Below are 14,368 nucleotides of genomic sequence, written 5' to 3' on the forward strand. Positions count from 1 at the left end.
TTACTTTAATTTATTTTATGATTTTTAAAATAAAAAAGGTAAGTTATACTATAATAATCGTAGTATATTAATGAAAATTTAAAATATTTATATTTTTATTTACAATAAAAAAATAAAATAAAAAAAAATGAAATGATAAATTGATAGAAATACGAGATACTTGACTAATAGTAATATGATTAAAATTTTTTGAAGATTTTAAAGATAAGTTATAAAGTTATATAGTTATATACTGTGCCATCATATTAATTATGAGTGATTGTATAAGATTCAGAATTTACATATGCAGTTATTATAAAACAAGATAAATTGTTAATTTAATTGTGATTGTTTTATTATATTTGATGTCTATTATTTATTATGTTTGTATATTAATAAAAACTTTTTATTAAAACTTTAACATAGTTTCATAATTTATTTATTTTATTTATTTATATAATTTATTTATTAATTTATTTATTTATTATTTCTTTCAATAATAAGTTCAGTGTCTCGTATTACTATTATATATGAAATTGTATTTAATCGGATTTTGCTTTTATTTATAAAAGTAAAAAAATTAAAAAGTTGTATAAAGTTTATAATATTTATGTTTATGCAGCATATATTATATAAAATTCTTCAAACTTTTTAATTTTTTATTTATTATTATTTTGAGGTTTTTTATATTAAAAAATAAAACGAATATCCCATATTTATATTTTTTCCTCTATTTATAATAATACTCGTAATAAATAAATATAAAAAAATATATTCGTATATTTAAATATTTATTATTTTATTTTGTTTTGAAAAATTATTTCTGATTCTATTTCTATGATGTCATGATATTAGCAACACATTTTTTTTTTTAATATTTAATTCAAAGATATAAGTCTAATCATTTTTTACTGATGATCTCATATGTAGATAATAAATATTTTTGTCAATCTAGATTTAAAATTTTTTATCATCTTTAACGATCGCTTTTGTAGCGATAATATATGATTTAATGATACATGGTCGTTCTTGAAGCAGGTGTTCATTGAAGAAATGATGAGTGGGGATATGTTTAATAGAATCATCTCTTTTTATATGAGCACTTTAACTCACATCCAGTCACTTAGTCAGTATCTATGACTTCAAGAACGTGTACGTGATACTCAATTCCTTTCACTTTTCAAGTGCAAGTTCTTTGTATACGGCATAATATTTAACTATAATTTTTTATTCATTATCATTTTACCTGTGCATATTTTGAAAACTTTTTTTTGATTTATAACTATTACATTTTTAATAATTTTGCTATTTAATAATTTATAAAAAAAATTATAATAATTTTATATAATTTTACAATTAATACAATTATAATAATTTTATTTCAAAATTTGATTTAAAAAATTATTAAAATTTATAAATAATAATATAAATTTATATTACATTTATAAATTTTTGTTTAAATTGTTAATTTTAATATTTTATTATGTAAGTGTATCCCTTTTAAATATAAATATAATTTGGAAAATTATTTATTTGCCATTTTTCAAATTTAATCGACTTCATTTTAATTAACATTAAATTTTATGAAAAAATTTATAATTATTTATGATATTAGTAATAATAAAAAAGATTTTAATATGATTTTAATAATGATTTAATATTAAATTGATTAAAAGTTAAAAAAATTAAATTTTCATAATTAAATTATATATAATTATTTGAAATTGTTTTCAGAACATTCATTATGAATAGAATAATTGTATTACTACTTGGAATTCTAATTGTCGAATCTGTCACTGAGACTGAGAAGGTAAGTTTATGAAAATACAATAATATTTGTTAGAATAATATTTAGATTTTTGTCTATGATATTAATATTTGAAAACTATTATTGATTGATTTTATATTGGACATCAATATTATTCGCAATTGAATCTTTACAAAATCTTTAATAATATAAAATCCAAATTTTTAATTTAATTTTTAATTTTTATATATTACTATATACTATATAAACTTATTTTATTTTTACTATTATTTTTAATTTTTATATAATATTATACAAACTTATTTGCAAACCATAATAACATAAATATTATTATAAAAAACAGAAAAAAACTGCAAATGTCAACTTGATACCTCATAATGCCCAAATAAGAAATGTAACGGGTAAACTAACTATTGTTCAAAATGATGATAATTCTGTTCATATTACTGGAAAAATAAGTGGACTTACAGAAGGGTTACATGGTTTCCATGTACATGAAAAAGGAGATTTACGAAATGGTTGCACATCTACTGGCCCACATTTTAATCCTGAGAATGTAAATTATACATATAAAACTATTATACATAATATTCAATTAATTCTCGATATATTAAATCAAATGATAAATTAAACTTATTTAATATGTATGTATTAATATATATTATTTAATATATGCATTTTAGGTTACCCATGGTGGACAAGATAGTCCAATAAGACATGTTGGCGATTTAGGTAATATTCGAGCAAACGCTAAAGGTGAAGCAGATGTACACATCAAAGATTTCATTATTTCTTTGACTGGAAAGAATAATATTCTTGGACGTGCAATAGTTGTTCATTCTGATGAAGATGATTTAGGAAAAGGGAACAGTAGTCTTTCTACAACCACTGGAAACTCGGGAGATCGTTGGGCTTGTGGTATTATCGAAGCTAACTAGATTTCACTGAATTTGATTCTTCATTTGATTTTATATTTAAAATTTAGAATTTAGGTTAAAGATTCTCAAATATCTTATAGTTTTTCATAAATAAAATGAAATATAAAATTTAAAATAAAAATAATAAACTTCTATATTTGTTATATTATAATATTTAATTATATTACCATTATTAATATCAAACAATATCTCTTATATTTCTTCATATTTATAATATTATATAATATTAAATAATTAATATTATAAAAAATATTTAAGAATTTATTATATTTAACATTAATCTATTATATTTATTACTATATTTACATATAGTAATTTACATAAAAAATTAATTAATCCAGAATTGCGTTTTTGAAATTTATTATATACATAAGTTTTATTATTCAAAATCTAATGATTTATTTATGAAATTTTATTAAAATCCATTCATTTACATATTTGAAATATATAATATTTTTTTAAATTATAACAACATATTTTTTGACTAAAAATATGATTGAATTTCACTTCATTTTTATGCTATTTTTTGATCTTTAATATTTCCAATATTATTTAACTTAGTACTTGATCATCGATAAAACATAGAAGTAAAAGAAAATAGATATTCCACTCTCTTGCTCATTGGCACACGTGATGTTATAATATGATCTTATCTAGAAATGTAATATTTTTAGTTAAAAGATGTTTTCATTTTATAATTAGATTTTGTGATTATATATCTATCAGAAATAATCAAATAAATTTAACATCTCAGTTCTATTTCTTTTAAAATTATTTTAAATATATTTTATATTTTAATTTCTAAATATACAAAATAAATTTCTTAAAAAGAAATAGAATTATATTTGCTTTGAATGTCGGATTAATTTAATTCATATTTTGTTAATTTTTATGTCTTTGATCAAAATGAAAGATGTTACGATATATAGAATGTTAATAAATAATGAATAAATTTGTGAGATACTAAAATAAATATAAAAATTATTATACAAAAATATTGATTGAATTTAAGTTATAAATAATTTAAATTTGCTTTAAACAAAGAGAAATGGAAAGAAATAACAGCGTTTCACTCTATCTATGCCTCACTTTATCTAATGCAACCTGATTATATAACCTAAATAATTCATAACCAGTATGTGATTCATTTTCTCATTTCCATTATCTCAATCGATTATATTCCTTAGAATATGAAAAAAAGATAGAAAAAAAACTAAGAGTGTATATAATTACGTAATAATAACATAAAGCAAAACAGTAAAAGAATTTTATTAATAATGACAAAATTTGCGTAATAATAATGATCATAAAGCATGAAAAAGTTAGCTAATTTATTTTTTGATTTTATATATTTTTATATTTATTTATCTCTAGAATCGAAATTTCAAAAATATTTTGTGAATATATTCATATACAGATACGCAATATTTTAAAAATTTTAATATAAATTATACTACGATTTTTTTTTTTATAATGTTTTAAATATTCTTTTTCTATAACATTCTAACATTAATGTGCAAAAGTAGAACAATTCAATTGCAATTTAATATTTAATATTTAATTTAATATTTTTGTTCATCAAGTAAATTTTATTATTAGAAATTAAGATTTTTTTACAAAAATAAGAATTTTTAATTAAATTATATATATTATAATTAACACTTTTAATTATAAATATAAGTAACAAAATAAATTTTTTTCACCGAATTATTAAAAATTGAAATCTTAAAATTTTATATATAATTTTATCAGCGTTATTTTTCATATTTTAAAGAAAATAATATTTTTATGTTACAAAAACTTTAAAAATGAAAAATCAGAAATTTATGTTATTTCCAACATTACCGATTGAACTCAAAGTAACGAATTCAATTCAAATGTAAAATACGAACGATTATATGATCAATTTAAAAAGATTGAAAAATATATTACAATATAATAATTTATAATATTATAATTTACAATAATCATTATATTTATAGTTATACTAATTAATATAATTAAAGTTTTAAGAAATTTTGCAATATATTAAAGATATGGATACGTTCATTTGTAATAAGTGTTTTGTAACGACAAATAGAGGAAAAAAACCATTTTGTTTAACTCAGTGCGGTCATATATATTGTCATGGATGCATACAACAAGGTAATAATAAACAAAATTAAATAAATAAAATAAATTATTAATAAATATTGTTTATGTTATTTAATACTCCTATAAAAATAAATTTTTTCTTTCACAAGCTGAAAAACAGTGTCCTCAATGTGAACAGATTGATATTTTTTCCGTTGAGTTACAACAACCATCATTATCAAAAGTAGAAAATTTCTTTGTTCCACTGAGTGAATCATTAGAATCATTACATAAAATATGTGGTTTTCAAAGTAATCAAATGAAAATCATGATGCAACGCTTTTATGAAATTGTGTAGTTTCTGTTTTCTTTCTGTTTTATTCTTCTTAATATTTATACGTTAAATTAAAAAAAAAATATAAATTAATTTATAATTAATAATTTAATAATAATTTATAAATTTAAGGATCAAAAATATGAAACATTGAAATCACATTATCATAACCTTACTCAACACATAAATATAATTAGAGATAAATATGTAAAATTAAAAATGGAATATACTGAACAAAAAAAGAAATTGATGTCATTTGAAATGCAAAATGAAACGTCAAACTTTTTGAATAATACAACTACACCAATGAAATCTAATCAAAGAAATTCAACAATAAGGTATAAGTTAAAACATTCAAAAATATATTTTAAAAAATAAAAGTAAAAATATAATAAAACATTATAAAACATTTTTATTAATAGAACTGGATCGAATTCATATTTTTCATCTTATAGAACAAATATATCAAGTCAATCATTTAATATAAGAAAAGAAAAAACACTTTTAGAAGGTTTTCGTATTCCTCATCAGACAATACAATCGATTGGTTCTCGTAAAACTTCAGGATCAGATACGAATTCTATTTTTTTTATTAAATAGATAGTTATAAAATTTTATTAATGAATATAATAATATTAAAATTATCTTATCGTAGAAATCTTTAAAATTAAAAATATAGAAAAAGTGAATTTTAAAAAATAAAAATTTAATTTTTTTTAATTTTGTACGCAATTAAGAATTAGGTTAATAAATGTAGATTTTTATTTAAATTCATATAAAATTAATTTTTAAGTGGTTAATTAGATTAATTAAATGATTAATTATTTATAAATTATAAACTTAAAATATAAAAATATAACTTATTTCTATAAAAAATTGTAATAATTATTTAATAATAAAGAAAAGACAATTAAATTATATGTTGCTTAAATTAAAAATAAGTAGTTTAGAATTACAATAATATTTTTTTTAAATAACATCATAAAAACACGTATCGTATAATTTTTTGATAAATATTATAATAATAATATTAAAATATTATTTCAACATTAATGTTATGTGAATATTTAATGAACTATTGTATATCAGGTTAAATATACTTTTTATATGTACGTGAAAGTCGTAGTTTAAAAATAAAGTTATTAAAACATCATGACAACATATAGTAAATCGTTAAATATGAAATGTATTTTCATTACATCATTAATAGTAAGTAATAAAATATTTATTTTTGAATATTATGTAATATAATATATAAAATTTCTTTGCAAATTTTAATCATAGAAAGATAAATTTCTATATATTACTGATATATATTTTATAAAAATCAGAATAATATTCTCGAAATAAATTATAAAAAATAAATATAAAATATAAAAAATAAATTATATGTAATGTACTTTAAAATTCAAAATTGCATTGATTATTATTAAATAATTTAATATTGATTTCAATAGGCAGGAGGATTGGCTGGCACAATAGTTGATATAATATTATTTCCATTAGATACATTAAAAACGCGATTACAATCTAAACAAGGATTTATAAAATCAGGAGGATTTTCTAATCTTTATAAAGGAATTCTTCCTGTAATAATTGGTTCTGCACCAAGTGGTAAACAACTATTATAAAATGAAATCACTTAAAATATATATAATTATTTAAATCTATAATAATAGATTTATCTTAAATATATTTAACTAAAAACTATTAAATCTATATGTATAATCTAATGTATAATATACGATTATTTAAATCGTTTTATTTTTTTAGCTTCTTTATTTTTTGTAACATATGAAAGTATTAAAAATATAGCACAGTATAGAGTACCTAAAGAATATGATTCTTTTCTTCATATGAGCTCAGCATCTTTAGCAGAAATGGTAAATTTGAATGATTAATTTAAAAAAAAAGAAAGAGAATTAAAATTATATTGAAAATTAAATCATAATAACAAAAACTTTAAATTCAGGTAGCTTGTTTAATAAGAGTACCTGTAGAAGTAATAAAACAAAAAAAACAAGTTTCAATGTTAGATAGAAAAGATATTAATCTTAAAATGTTGTATTGTGGTTATTGGAGCACTGTTTTAAGAGATATGCCTTTTAGTTTAATACAATTTCCTATATGGGAATATTTAAAAAAAAATTGGAGTTTACATGTTAACAGAGAAATTCTTCCAATAGAAAGTGCTATATGTGGAGCAATTGCAGGTTTAAAACTTTATTATTCTAGTAGAATTTTATTTAATATATAATTAATTTTATATTAATATCCAGGTGGTATTTCTGCAACTGCTACTACACCATTTGATGTTATAAAAACAAGAATAATGCTTTCACATAGAAATGAAAAAATTTCAAAATTAAAAATATCATATATATTAAAAGATATATATAAAGATAAAGGTTTACAAGGGTAAGATTTAATTTATAATTTTTTAAAGTTTGCATAATTTAATTTTAAAATTTCAAAATTTTATAGACTTTTTGCTGGTGTGGGTCCTAGAGTAATTTGGATAACATTGGGAGGGTTTATCTTCTTTGGAATATATGAAGAAATAAAGATTAGAGGAATAAATTATTGTTTATTTGAATCTATTGTTTGAAAAAAAATATTAAATATTATTAATATCTTTAAATTTTATTTAAAATTATATATATAATATTTTAAAAATTTAGTTTTCTTTTATCTATTGTTAAATAACAATAAAAATATATAAAATACAAAATATTATAAAAATATATAAAAATATATTTTATATTAATCTTTAAAAATTATATACACAATAAAAATTGAATAATTGCACAGGATTATTGAATTTCATAAAACTGAGATATTATAAAACAAATATATTTATTTTAACTCTTAATTCTTATTTCCTTTCATTTATTGCTGTTTTCTATGCGCAATGAAATACAAAAAAAATTTCAAAATGGATAGAATCATATTGGAATCAAGAATTATTTTCAATATTTCAAATTGGAATCTGATTTATGTGCATTTATCCAATTTATTGTAATTTTATTATATTCTATTTTATAATATATTATATCATTTTATATATTATATTATATATAATATATTTTATGTAATTATTATATATATATTTAATTTTAAAAAAATAAAATATGTTTAATATGAAAAGAATATTTTCATTTTAATTTAAGATATACTTCTTAAATTAAAAAGAGAAAATTTAATTTTAGAGTTTAGATTTTAAATTTTGCATCAATTTTTCTAATTTCATTGCTTTTTGAAGATTTCCACTAATTTTCAGTTTTCCCATTAAAAATGCTGATGCAGGTTTTAATTTTCCTAAACATAATTTGTTATTAGAAAAAGTTATTTTAGAGTTATTATTAGAAAAAATTATTTTTTAATATAAAATTAAATATATATTTAATTAAAGTTATATTTACCAGAAAACATAGCAAAAAAGTTTTCAGAATCCATTGTCAGAGTAGCATCTGGTGATTGATTAGGTTTTCCTTTACCTGCTACACCATCTCCAGTTTTTAAATCCAAAAACCATGTACCTGCCTCATTACCTATTAAGCTATATCAATTAACATTTCCAAATTAAACAAAAAAAGAAGTAATATTTAATCTGGCAAATACCTTTAACATTAAATTGAAATATAGCTCCAATTTTATTAACAAGTTCATGATTCAAGTTAGCTTGAATAACAGTAAATATTTGTGCAATTTTTTCATTTGATTTATTATTTACATCATTTATATCTTTTTGAAAGATTTTATTTAATACATTTATTTTATCTGAACTTTCATCTATAAATAAATCTAACATTAAGTTATCTTTATTTTCTAAAAAAAAAAAAAAATGAGAAAATAAACAATTGTCATCAATTCTTTTTATAAAATATCAATTATTATAAAATTATTATATTGCATTTAATATACCTGGATTACATGCATAATCTGTGAAATCTGTAATTCCTTCATTTCTTAATATTTCCTCATCAATTAAAAATTTTCCAGTAATAGATTTACTATCTTTGCAAATTAAAGCATACACAGCATCTGCCATTATTTCTGGTTTACGAGCATAATCATTTGATTCATTAACTAACATTTCAAATGCAGCAGTAGCAATAGCTAAAAAATAATAAATTTAAATTTATAGTAATAAATAAAAATTTCAAACAAATAACCTTTTTTAAATAATCAATAAAATAAAATAGAATAAAAATAATATAATTAAAAATTTACCAGTTTTTGGCCAAACAGTATTTATAGCAATACCATCATTTTTAAATTCCTCAGCCATTCCAAAAGCACACATTGACATTCCATATTTAGATATTGTATATGCAATATGATTTTTAAACCATATTGGTTTTAAATTTAATGGTGGGCTAATATTTACTATATGAGGATTTGAGCTTTTTTTTAAATAAGGTAGACATGCTTTAGATCTTAAAATAAATATCACAATAATATTATCATTTATGATTTGCATAATTTTGAGAATATTTTTATACTTACACTAGAAATGTTCCTCTAGTATTGATATTATTCATAAGATCATATTTTTTCATTTCTGTGGATAATGTATCTATTAAATGAATTGCACTTGCATTATTAATAACAATATCAATACCACCAAATTTGTTAACAGCATTTTCCACTGCAGAAATTATATTTGTTTCAAATCTTACGTCTACTACACAAGGTAAAGCTTTTCCACCTATTTCTTCAACTAAAAGAAATATATTTTTTGATAAAAAAAAATTACTAATTATTTAAAATTCAAAATAAATAATTAAATATTATTTAAAATTTTTTATTATACATATAATTACTTTCTTTAGCAGTAGTATATATAGTGCCTGGTAATTTTGGATGTGGTTCTGCAGTTTTAGCTGCAATGACAATATTTGCTCCATCTTTTGCAGCTTTCAAAGCAATGGATTTTCCAATTCCTCTTGAAGCTCCAGTAATGAAAATTGTTCGACCAGCAAGTTTTCTATATTAAATATGACATTATTACTATAAAGTTATAGTCAACATAACTGATTAAAAAATTTATTATTTATTTGTAATGATTATATATTTATATGTATTTATAATTAATTGTTATATATAAAATTTAATAAATTAATTTTAATAATTTCATATATATATATATATATATATATATATATATATATATATATATTTTTACAAATTTAATAAATTTTCTAAGTAATCGATACGCGCAACCTTAAAAAAAATCTTATATTTTTAAATGATTGTTAAATTTATAATACAAACCCTGTATTAATCATATTTCAAATATAAATTGAGGAATTATTATAAATCTAATAATTATTTTAATCAAGTAACAATAATTAAATTAAAAATATCTAAACAAATAGAATTTATGCTTTAAATAATAATTTTGCTTAATAATTCGTTTATCGCTTAACAAGTTAATATTATATATAATAAAAAAAAAATTATATAATAAAAATTTGTGAATTTAAATTATTATTACTTGTAATATTATTATTTTAAACAATATGGCGAAAATTCAAGATAAAGCATGGAAAGATAAAGCATAGAAAGATATTCAAATTTAATGTATCTATATTTATATTTTACTTTGTAAATTTTATTTCTCTTTTAAATGCATGTATATTAAAACAAATAAATGCAAAAAAATTTATTAAATATTTTAATGAAAATGCTAAAATTATTTTAAGCTTTAAAAGCTTAAGCTTTTATATGAACATTTAAATTGTATTTTTTTTTATAATTGTAATTTTTTTTTATATTATACATATATATGTATAATTATATTTAAATCAAATAAAAGTAAAGTATAAGTAAAATACATATTTGAAAAAATTTGTGATAAAATTAATTAATATAGTTACTTATTCAATAATTTTATCACTATCTAATTCTATCGACTAATTCTATCGTCATTGATTACTATTACTAGTAATAATAAGAAATCTAAAAAATATTTCTTATATTTATTAAAAAATGAAGTTTTATGATATGTTATAATTTTATATTGTAAAATATTTATTAATTATTTATTTGTAACATAATTATAGATCGAGGTTATGTTTATATCGATATAACAATGTGCGGAATATTCTGTAACATTTCACAAAATCATGCAAAAATTTCACATGAGGTATTATTATAATATATGAATATAAATTCTTATCAATTATTTATAAAATCAATTGTTTTTGTCTCAGTGGGAAGCTTGTAAAAATTTATTAAATGCTCGTGGTCCTGATAGAATAATTGAAAAAGCTGAAAATTTAACGCCCAATTGGTTTGGACACTTTGTTGCTTCTATATTATGGATGCAAGGTTCTAATTTGATTGAACAACCTGCTATAGATTGTAATGGTAATATTCTTCTTTGGAATGGAGATATATTTTTTGGAAACTTGGTAAATATTATTATATTATATTATATTATTTTTATTATTATTATATTATGTAATTATATTATGTAATACTAATTATTGTAATTATTTAATGCATTTGCATTGAATAATCATATTATTTATTTTAGGCTCAAGATAATACATGTGATACTAACATATTACTAAATACTTTACAATTATCTTCAAATATATTATCAGTATTTAAAGAAATCCAAGGTCCATATAGTTTTATATATTTTCAGAAAACCAATAATCTTTTATATTTTGGAAGAGATATTATAGGAAGACATAGTTTACTTTTAAAAGTAAATACTGATGAAAATATTTTAACTTTGACATCTGTTGCCAGTAAACAAATAAATAAAATTATAGAGATTCCTGCAATTGGAATTTTTGTTATGAATTTAACTAATTTAAGAATAAATCTTGCATGTTATCCATGGAAAGAACCAGATTTGCGATTTACAGATATTATTGAGACATTAGAAACACATTTGGGTATAGACATTGATATTAAAAAAACTATATTAAAATCAGATGGATTGACATATCTACATTTACATCCTCATATTAAAGATTTGGAATATTTAGAAAATAGCCCTTATTTAGAGAATTTTTGTAAAATATTAGAATATTTATTAAAAAATGAAGATATTCATAAAAGAGTTGAGCATTTGTTGCAACTTCTTTATAAAGCTGTAGAAGTTAGAATAAAAAAACAGCCAAAATTTTGTAAAACATGTATTAAATTAGTTTTAAACAAAGAAAATATTATATGCAATCATTCAAAAATAGGTGTACTATTTTCTGGAGGCTTGGATTCTGCTATTTTAACATTAATTGCTGATAAATACATATCACAAAATGAACCTATTGATTTAATTAATGTTGCATTCGAAAAGTTAATTAATACTTCTAAAAAATCTAATAATGGAAATAATGAAAAACAAGATATGGAGAACCAATATGATGTTCCAGATAGAAAAACTGGAAAACAAACATTTTTAGAACTTACAAAAATTTGCCCAAAACGAAAATGGAATTTTATAGAAGTATATATTTAAAACAAAATATATTTTTATAAAAATTTTTTATGTATGAAAAATATTTCAATAATTAATGTAATAATATTTTTAGGTAAATGTCAGCCAGGCAGAATTACAAAAGTATCGTTCATCCCATATTTGTAATTTATTACATCCATTATGTACTATATTGGATGAAAGTTTAGGTTGTGCTGTTTGGTTTGCAAGTCGCGCAAAAGGTATAATCCATTCGGGTACTGATATTTATGAATCCCCATGTAGAGTACTTCTCTTAGGTATGGGTGCAGATGAATTATTCGGTGGATATATGAGACACAGAACAATATTAAGACATAAAGGTTGGGATGCATTAACTCAAGAATTAAATATTGAATTAGCTAGAATTTCTGAAAGAAATTTAGGTCGTGATGATCGTATTGTATCAGATCATGGAAGACAATCTAGATTACCATATTTAGATGAAAATATAGTGGAATATGTTCAAAAATTAAAACCTTGGGAAAGGTAAATTGATTAAATAAAATGATAATAAATAAAAAAATAAAAAATAAGATTAAGTTATTATTTAATTATAGGTGTTATCCAACAGATAAAATGCCATCAGGCTTAGGAGACAAATTACTTTTACGTTTGGTAGCATATAAACTTGGTTTCCGAAACACTGCTAATTTTCCTAAAAGAGCTTTCCAATTTGGATCTCGAATTGCTAATGGCAAGGAAAATGCTAAAGATATATCATATCGTTTATAAAATAATGAGAACAAAAATATATGGGTAGGTTTTATATGTTTTATTACTCTATTATTATGAATTATTATCTCAATGTTTTATTTCTAATTTTGTATGAAATAATTAACAAATAATTACATAATTTTATCTAGGTTTTTTTCTTATATATATTTATTTTTCAATTATATTTTTTTGAATTTGAAATTTATTATAAAATTATATGCATTTTTAATAAGTTAAATATTTTATATTATGTATTAGAACTTTTATATTTTTGTATGTTTAAATTTAGCATACATTTGTATTTTATAAATTTATTATTTTATAAAAATATTTTTTTAATAAATTTTTTATATTGATCTTTTTACAAATAAAATAAAATATACAAATAATAAATTTTCTATTCAATATTTAATATATTCACTTTTTTACAAAAAATGTCCTGTAATCATAGTAAAAAATTACTTTAGTGATTTGTATTCTGTATATGAAAACAAAAAAAGTTAAACATATGGCTTTAATCATATTTTCGATTTATAATAAATTTTATCTTAAAATAATTTTATTAAAAGATAGAAATAATTAAATTAATTTCATCTATTTGTAAATAAAACTAAATGCGATAGAAAGATTTTAAACGAGCTCTAAAACGAAATTTGCGTTAAAATTAATTCGAATAAATATTTCAGATTTTCAGTTTCACTAATTTTGGTTTAAAAATAATAAAAAAGGAAAAAATTAATTAAGAAAAAAATAATACAAATAATAATAATGCAATTATGATATTAAATGTCATAACTTTCATTATCATTGTATATCAAATTCAGTGCCAATACGATGATAACAAAAATTATACTATTTAATATCGCAATGACTATAAAAATGGTAATTTATTATCCATTCGGGTACTGATATTTATGAGAATGTTGAACATAGAATGTTTTAAAATAATAATTCTATATGTATAAGAATATATATGTCACTAATTAATTAATGTGAAAAATAATTAACATTTTAAATAGTTGTTTTAAATAATAATTTTATTTAAAATGCTTAAATAATATTTATTTATAGCTATTATAGTT

General features: G+C 19.2%; 3 protein-coding genes across 10 annotated transcripts; 2 read left to right on the plus strand and 1 right to left on the minus strand.

Moving 5' to 3' along the window:
* The first annotated feature begins 989 nt into the window (after positions 1-989).
* Positions 990-2,828, plus strand: LOC113218958 (superoxide dismutase [Cu-Zn], chloroplastic-like). Of its 2 annotated transcripts, none has more exons than XM_026442478.1 (4): positions 990-1,131; positions 1,714-1,789; positions 2,091-2,303; positions 2,431-2,828. In XM_026442478.1, the coding sequence occupies exons 2-4, from the start codon at positions 1,724-1,726 to the stop codon at positions 2,683-2,685; spliced, it is 534 nt and encodes a 177-aa protein (XP_026298263.1). In that variant the 5' UTR covers positions 990-1,131; positions 1,714-1,723; the 3' UTR covers positions 2,686-2,828. The 2 variants fall into 2 exon arrangements, with proteins under 2 accessions (XP_026298263.1, XP_026298264.1); XM_026442479.1 differs by having other exon boundaries at positions 1,093-1,464.
* Positions 2,829-4,677: 1,849 nt separating this feature from the next.
* On the plus strand, positions 4,678-14,003 carry LOC552710 (asparagine synthetase domain-containing). 6 transcript variants are annotated; one of them, XM_026442475.1, is made up of 7 exons: positions 6,141-6,301; positions 11,161-11,243; positions 11,311-11,511; positions 11,637-12,560; positions 12,646-13,058; positions 13,130-13,328; positions 13,973-14,003. In XM_026442475.1, exons 1-6 carry the CDS (start codon positions 6,277-6,279, stop codon positions 13,302-13,304), a joined length of 1,821 nt encoding a protein of 606 aa, XP_026298260.1. In that variant the 5' UTR covers positions 6,141-6,276; the 3' UTR covers positions 13,305-13,328; positions 13,973-14,003. The 6 variants fall into 6 exon arrangements, with proteins under 6 accessions (XP_006558714.1, XP_026298260.1, XP_026298261.1 ...); XM_026442476.1 differs by lacking the exon at positions 13,973-14,003 and having other exon boundaries at positions 12,646-12,772; positions 12,830-13,058; positions 13,130-13,347; XM_026442474.1 differs by lacking the exon at positions 13,973-14,003 and having other exon boundaries at positions 13,130-13,347.
* On the minus strand, positions 8,097-10,437 carry LOC552717 (hydroxysteroid dehydrogenase-like protein 2). Of its 2 annotated transcripts, none has more exons than XM_006558652.3 (8): positions 10,370-10,437; positions 9,919-10,082; positions 9,602-9,815; positions 9,326-9,531; positions 9,017-9,211; positions 8,714-8,884; positions 8,515-8,643; positions 8,097-8,410 (listed from the first exon to the last, which is right to left on the minus strand). In XM_006558652.3, the coding sequence occupies exons 1-8, from the start codon at positions 10,381-10,383 to the stop codon at positions 8,298-8,300; spliced, it is 1,206 nt and encodes a 401-aa protein (XP_006558715.1). In that variant the 5' UTR covers positions 10,384-10,437; the 3' UTR covers positions 8,097-8,297. The 2 variants fall into 2 exon arrangements, with proteins under 2 accessions (XP_006558715.1, XP_625095.1); XM_625092.5 differs by having other exon boundaries at positions 8,714-8,920.
* Positions 14,004-14,368: the final 365 nt, after the last annotated feature.

Source organism: Apis mellifera, linkage group LG8, assembly GCF_003254395.2.
Source record: "Apis mellifera strain DH4 linkage group LG8, Amel_HAv3.1, whole genome shotgun sequence".
In the NCBI taxonomy this organism is placed as follows: domain Eukaryota; kingdom Metazoa; phylum Arthropoda; class Insecta; order Hymenoptera; family Apidae; genus Apis; species Apis mellifera.

Bases quoted from the DNA above. Each gene is read 5' to 3' on its own strand.
- LOC113218958 (XM_026442478.1), top strand. From the start codon at position 1,724: ATGAATAGAATAATTGTATTACTACTTGGAATTCTAATTGTCGAATCT. The intron at 1,790-2,090 runs GTAAGTTTATGA...TATAAAAAACAG, and splicing joins CTGTCACTGAGACTGAGAAG to AAAAAAACTGCAAATGTCAA. The intron at 2,304-2,430 runs GTAAATTATACA...TATGCATTTTAG, and splicing joins CACATTTTAATCCTGAGAAT to GTTACCCATGGTGGACAAGA.
- LOC552710 (XM_026442475.1), top strand. From the start codon at position 6,277: ATGTATTTTCATTACATCATTAATA. The intron at 12,561-12,645 runs GTATATATTTAA...TAATATTTTTAG, and splicing joins GAAAATGGAATTTTATAGAA to GTAAATGTCAGCCAGGCAGA. The intron at 13,059-13,129 runs GTAAATTGATTA...ATTTAATTATAG, and splicing joins AAATTAAAACCTTGGGAAAG to GTGTTATCCAACAGATAAAA.
- LOC552717 (XM_625092.5), bottom strand. The intron at 8,921-9,016 runs GTATATTAAATG...TTTTTTTTTTAG, and splicing joins AGATTATGCATGTAATCCAG to AAAATAAAGATAACTTAATG. The intron at 8,411-8,514 runs GTAAATATAACT...AATTATGTTTAG, and splicing joins CTTTTTTGCTATGTTTTCTG to GAAAATTAAAACCTGCATCA.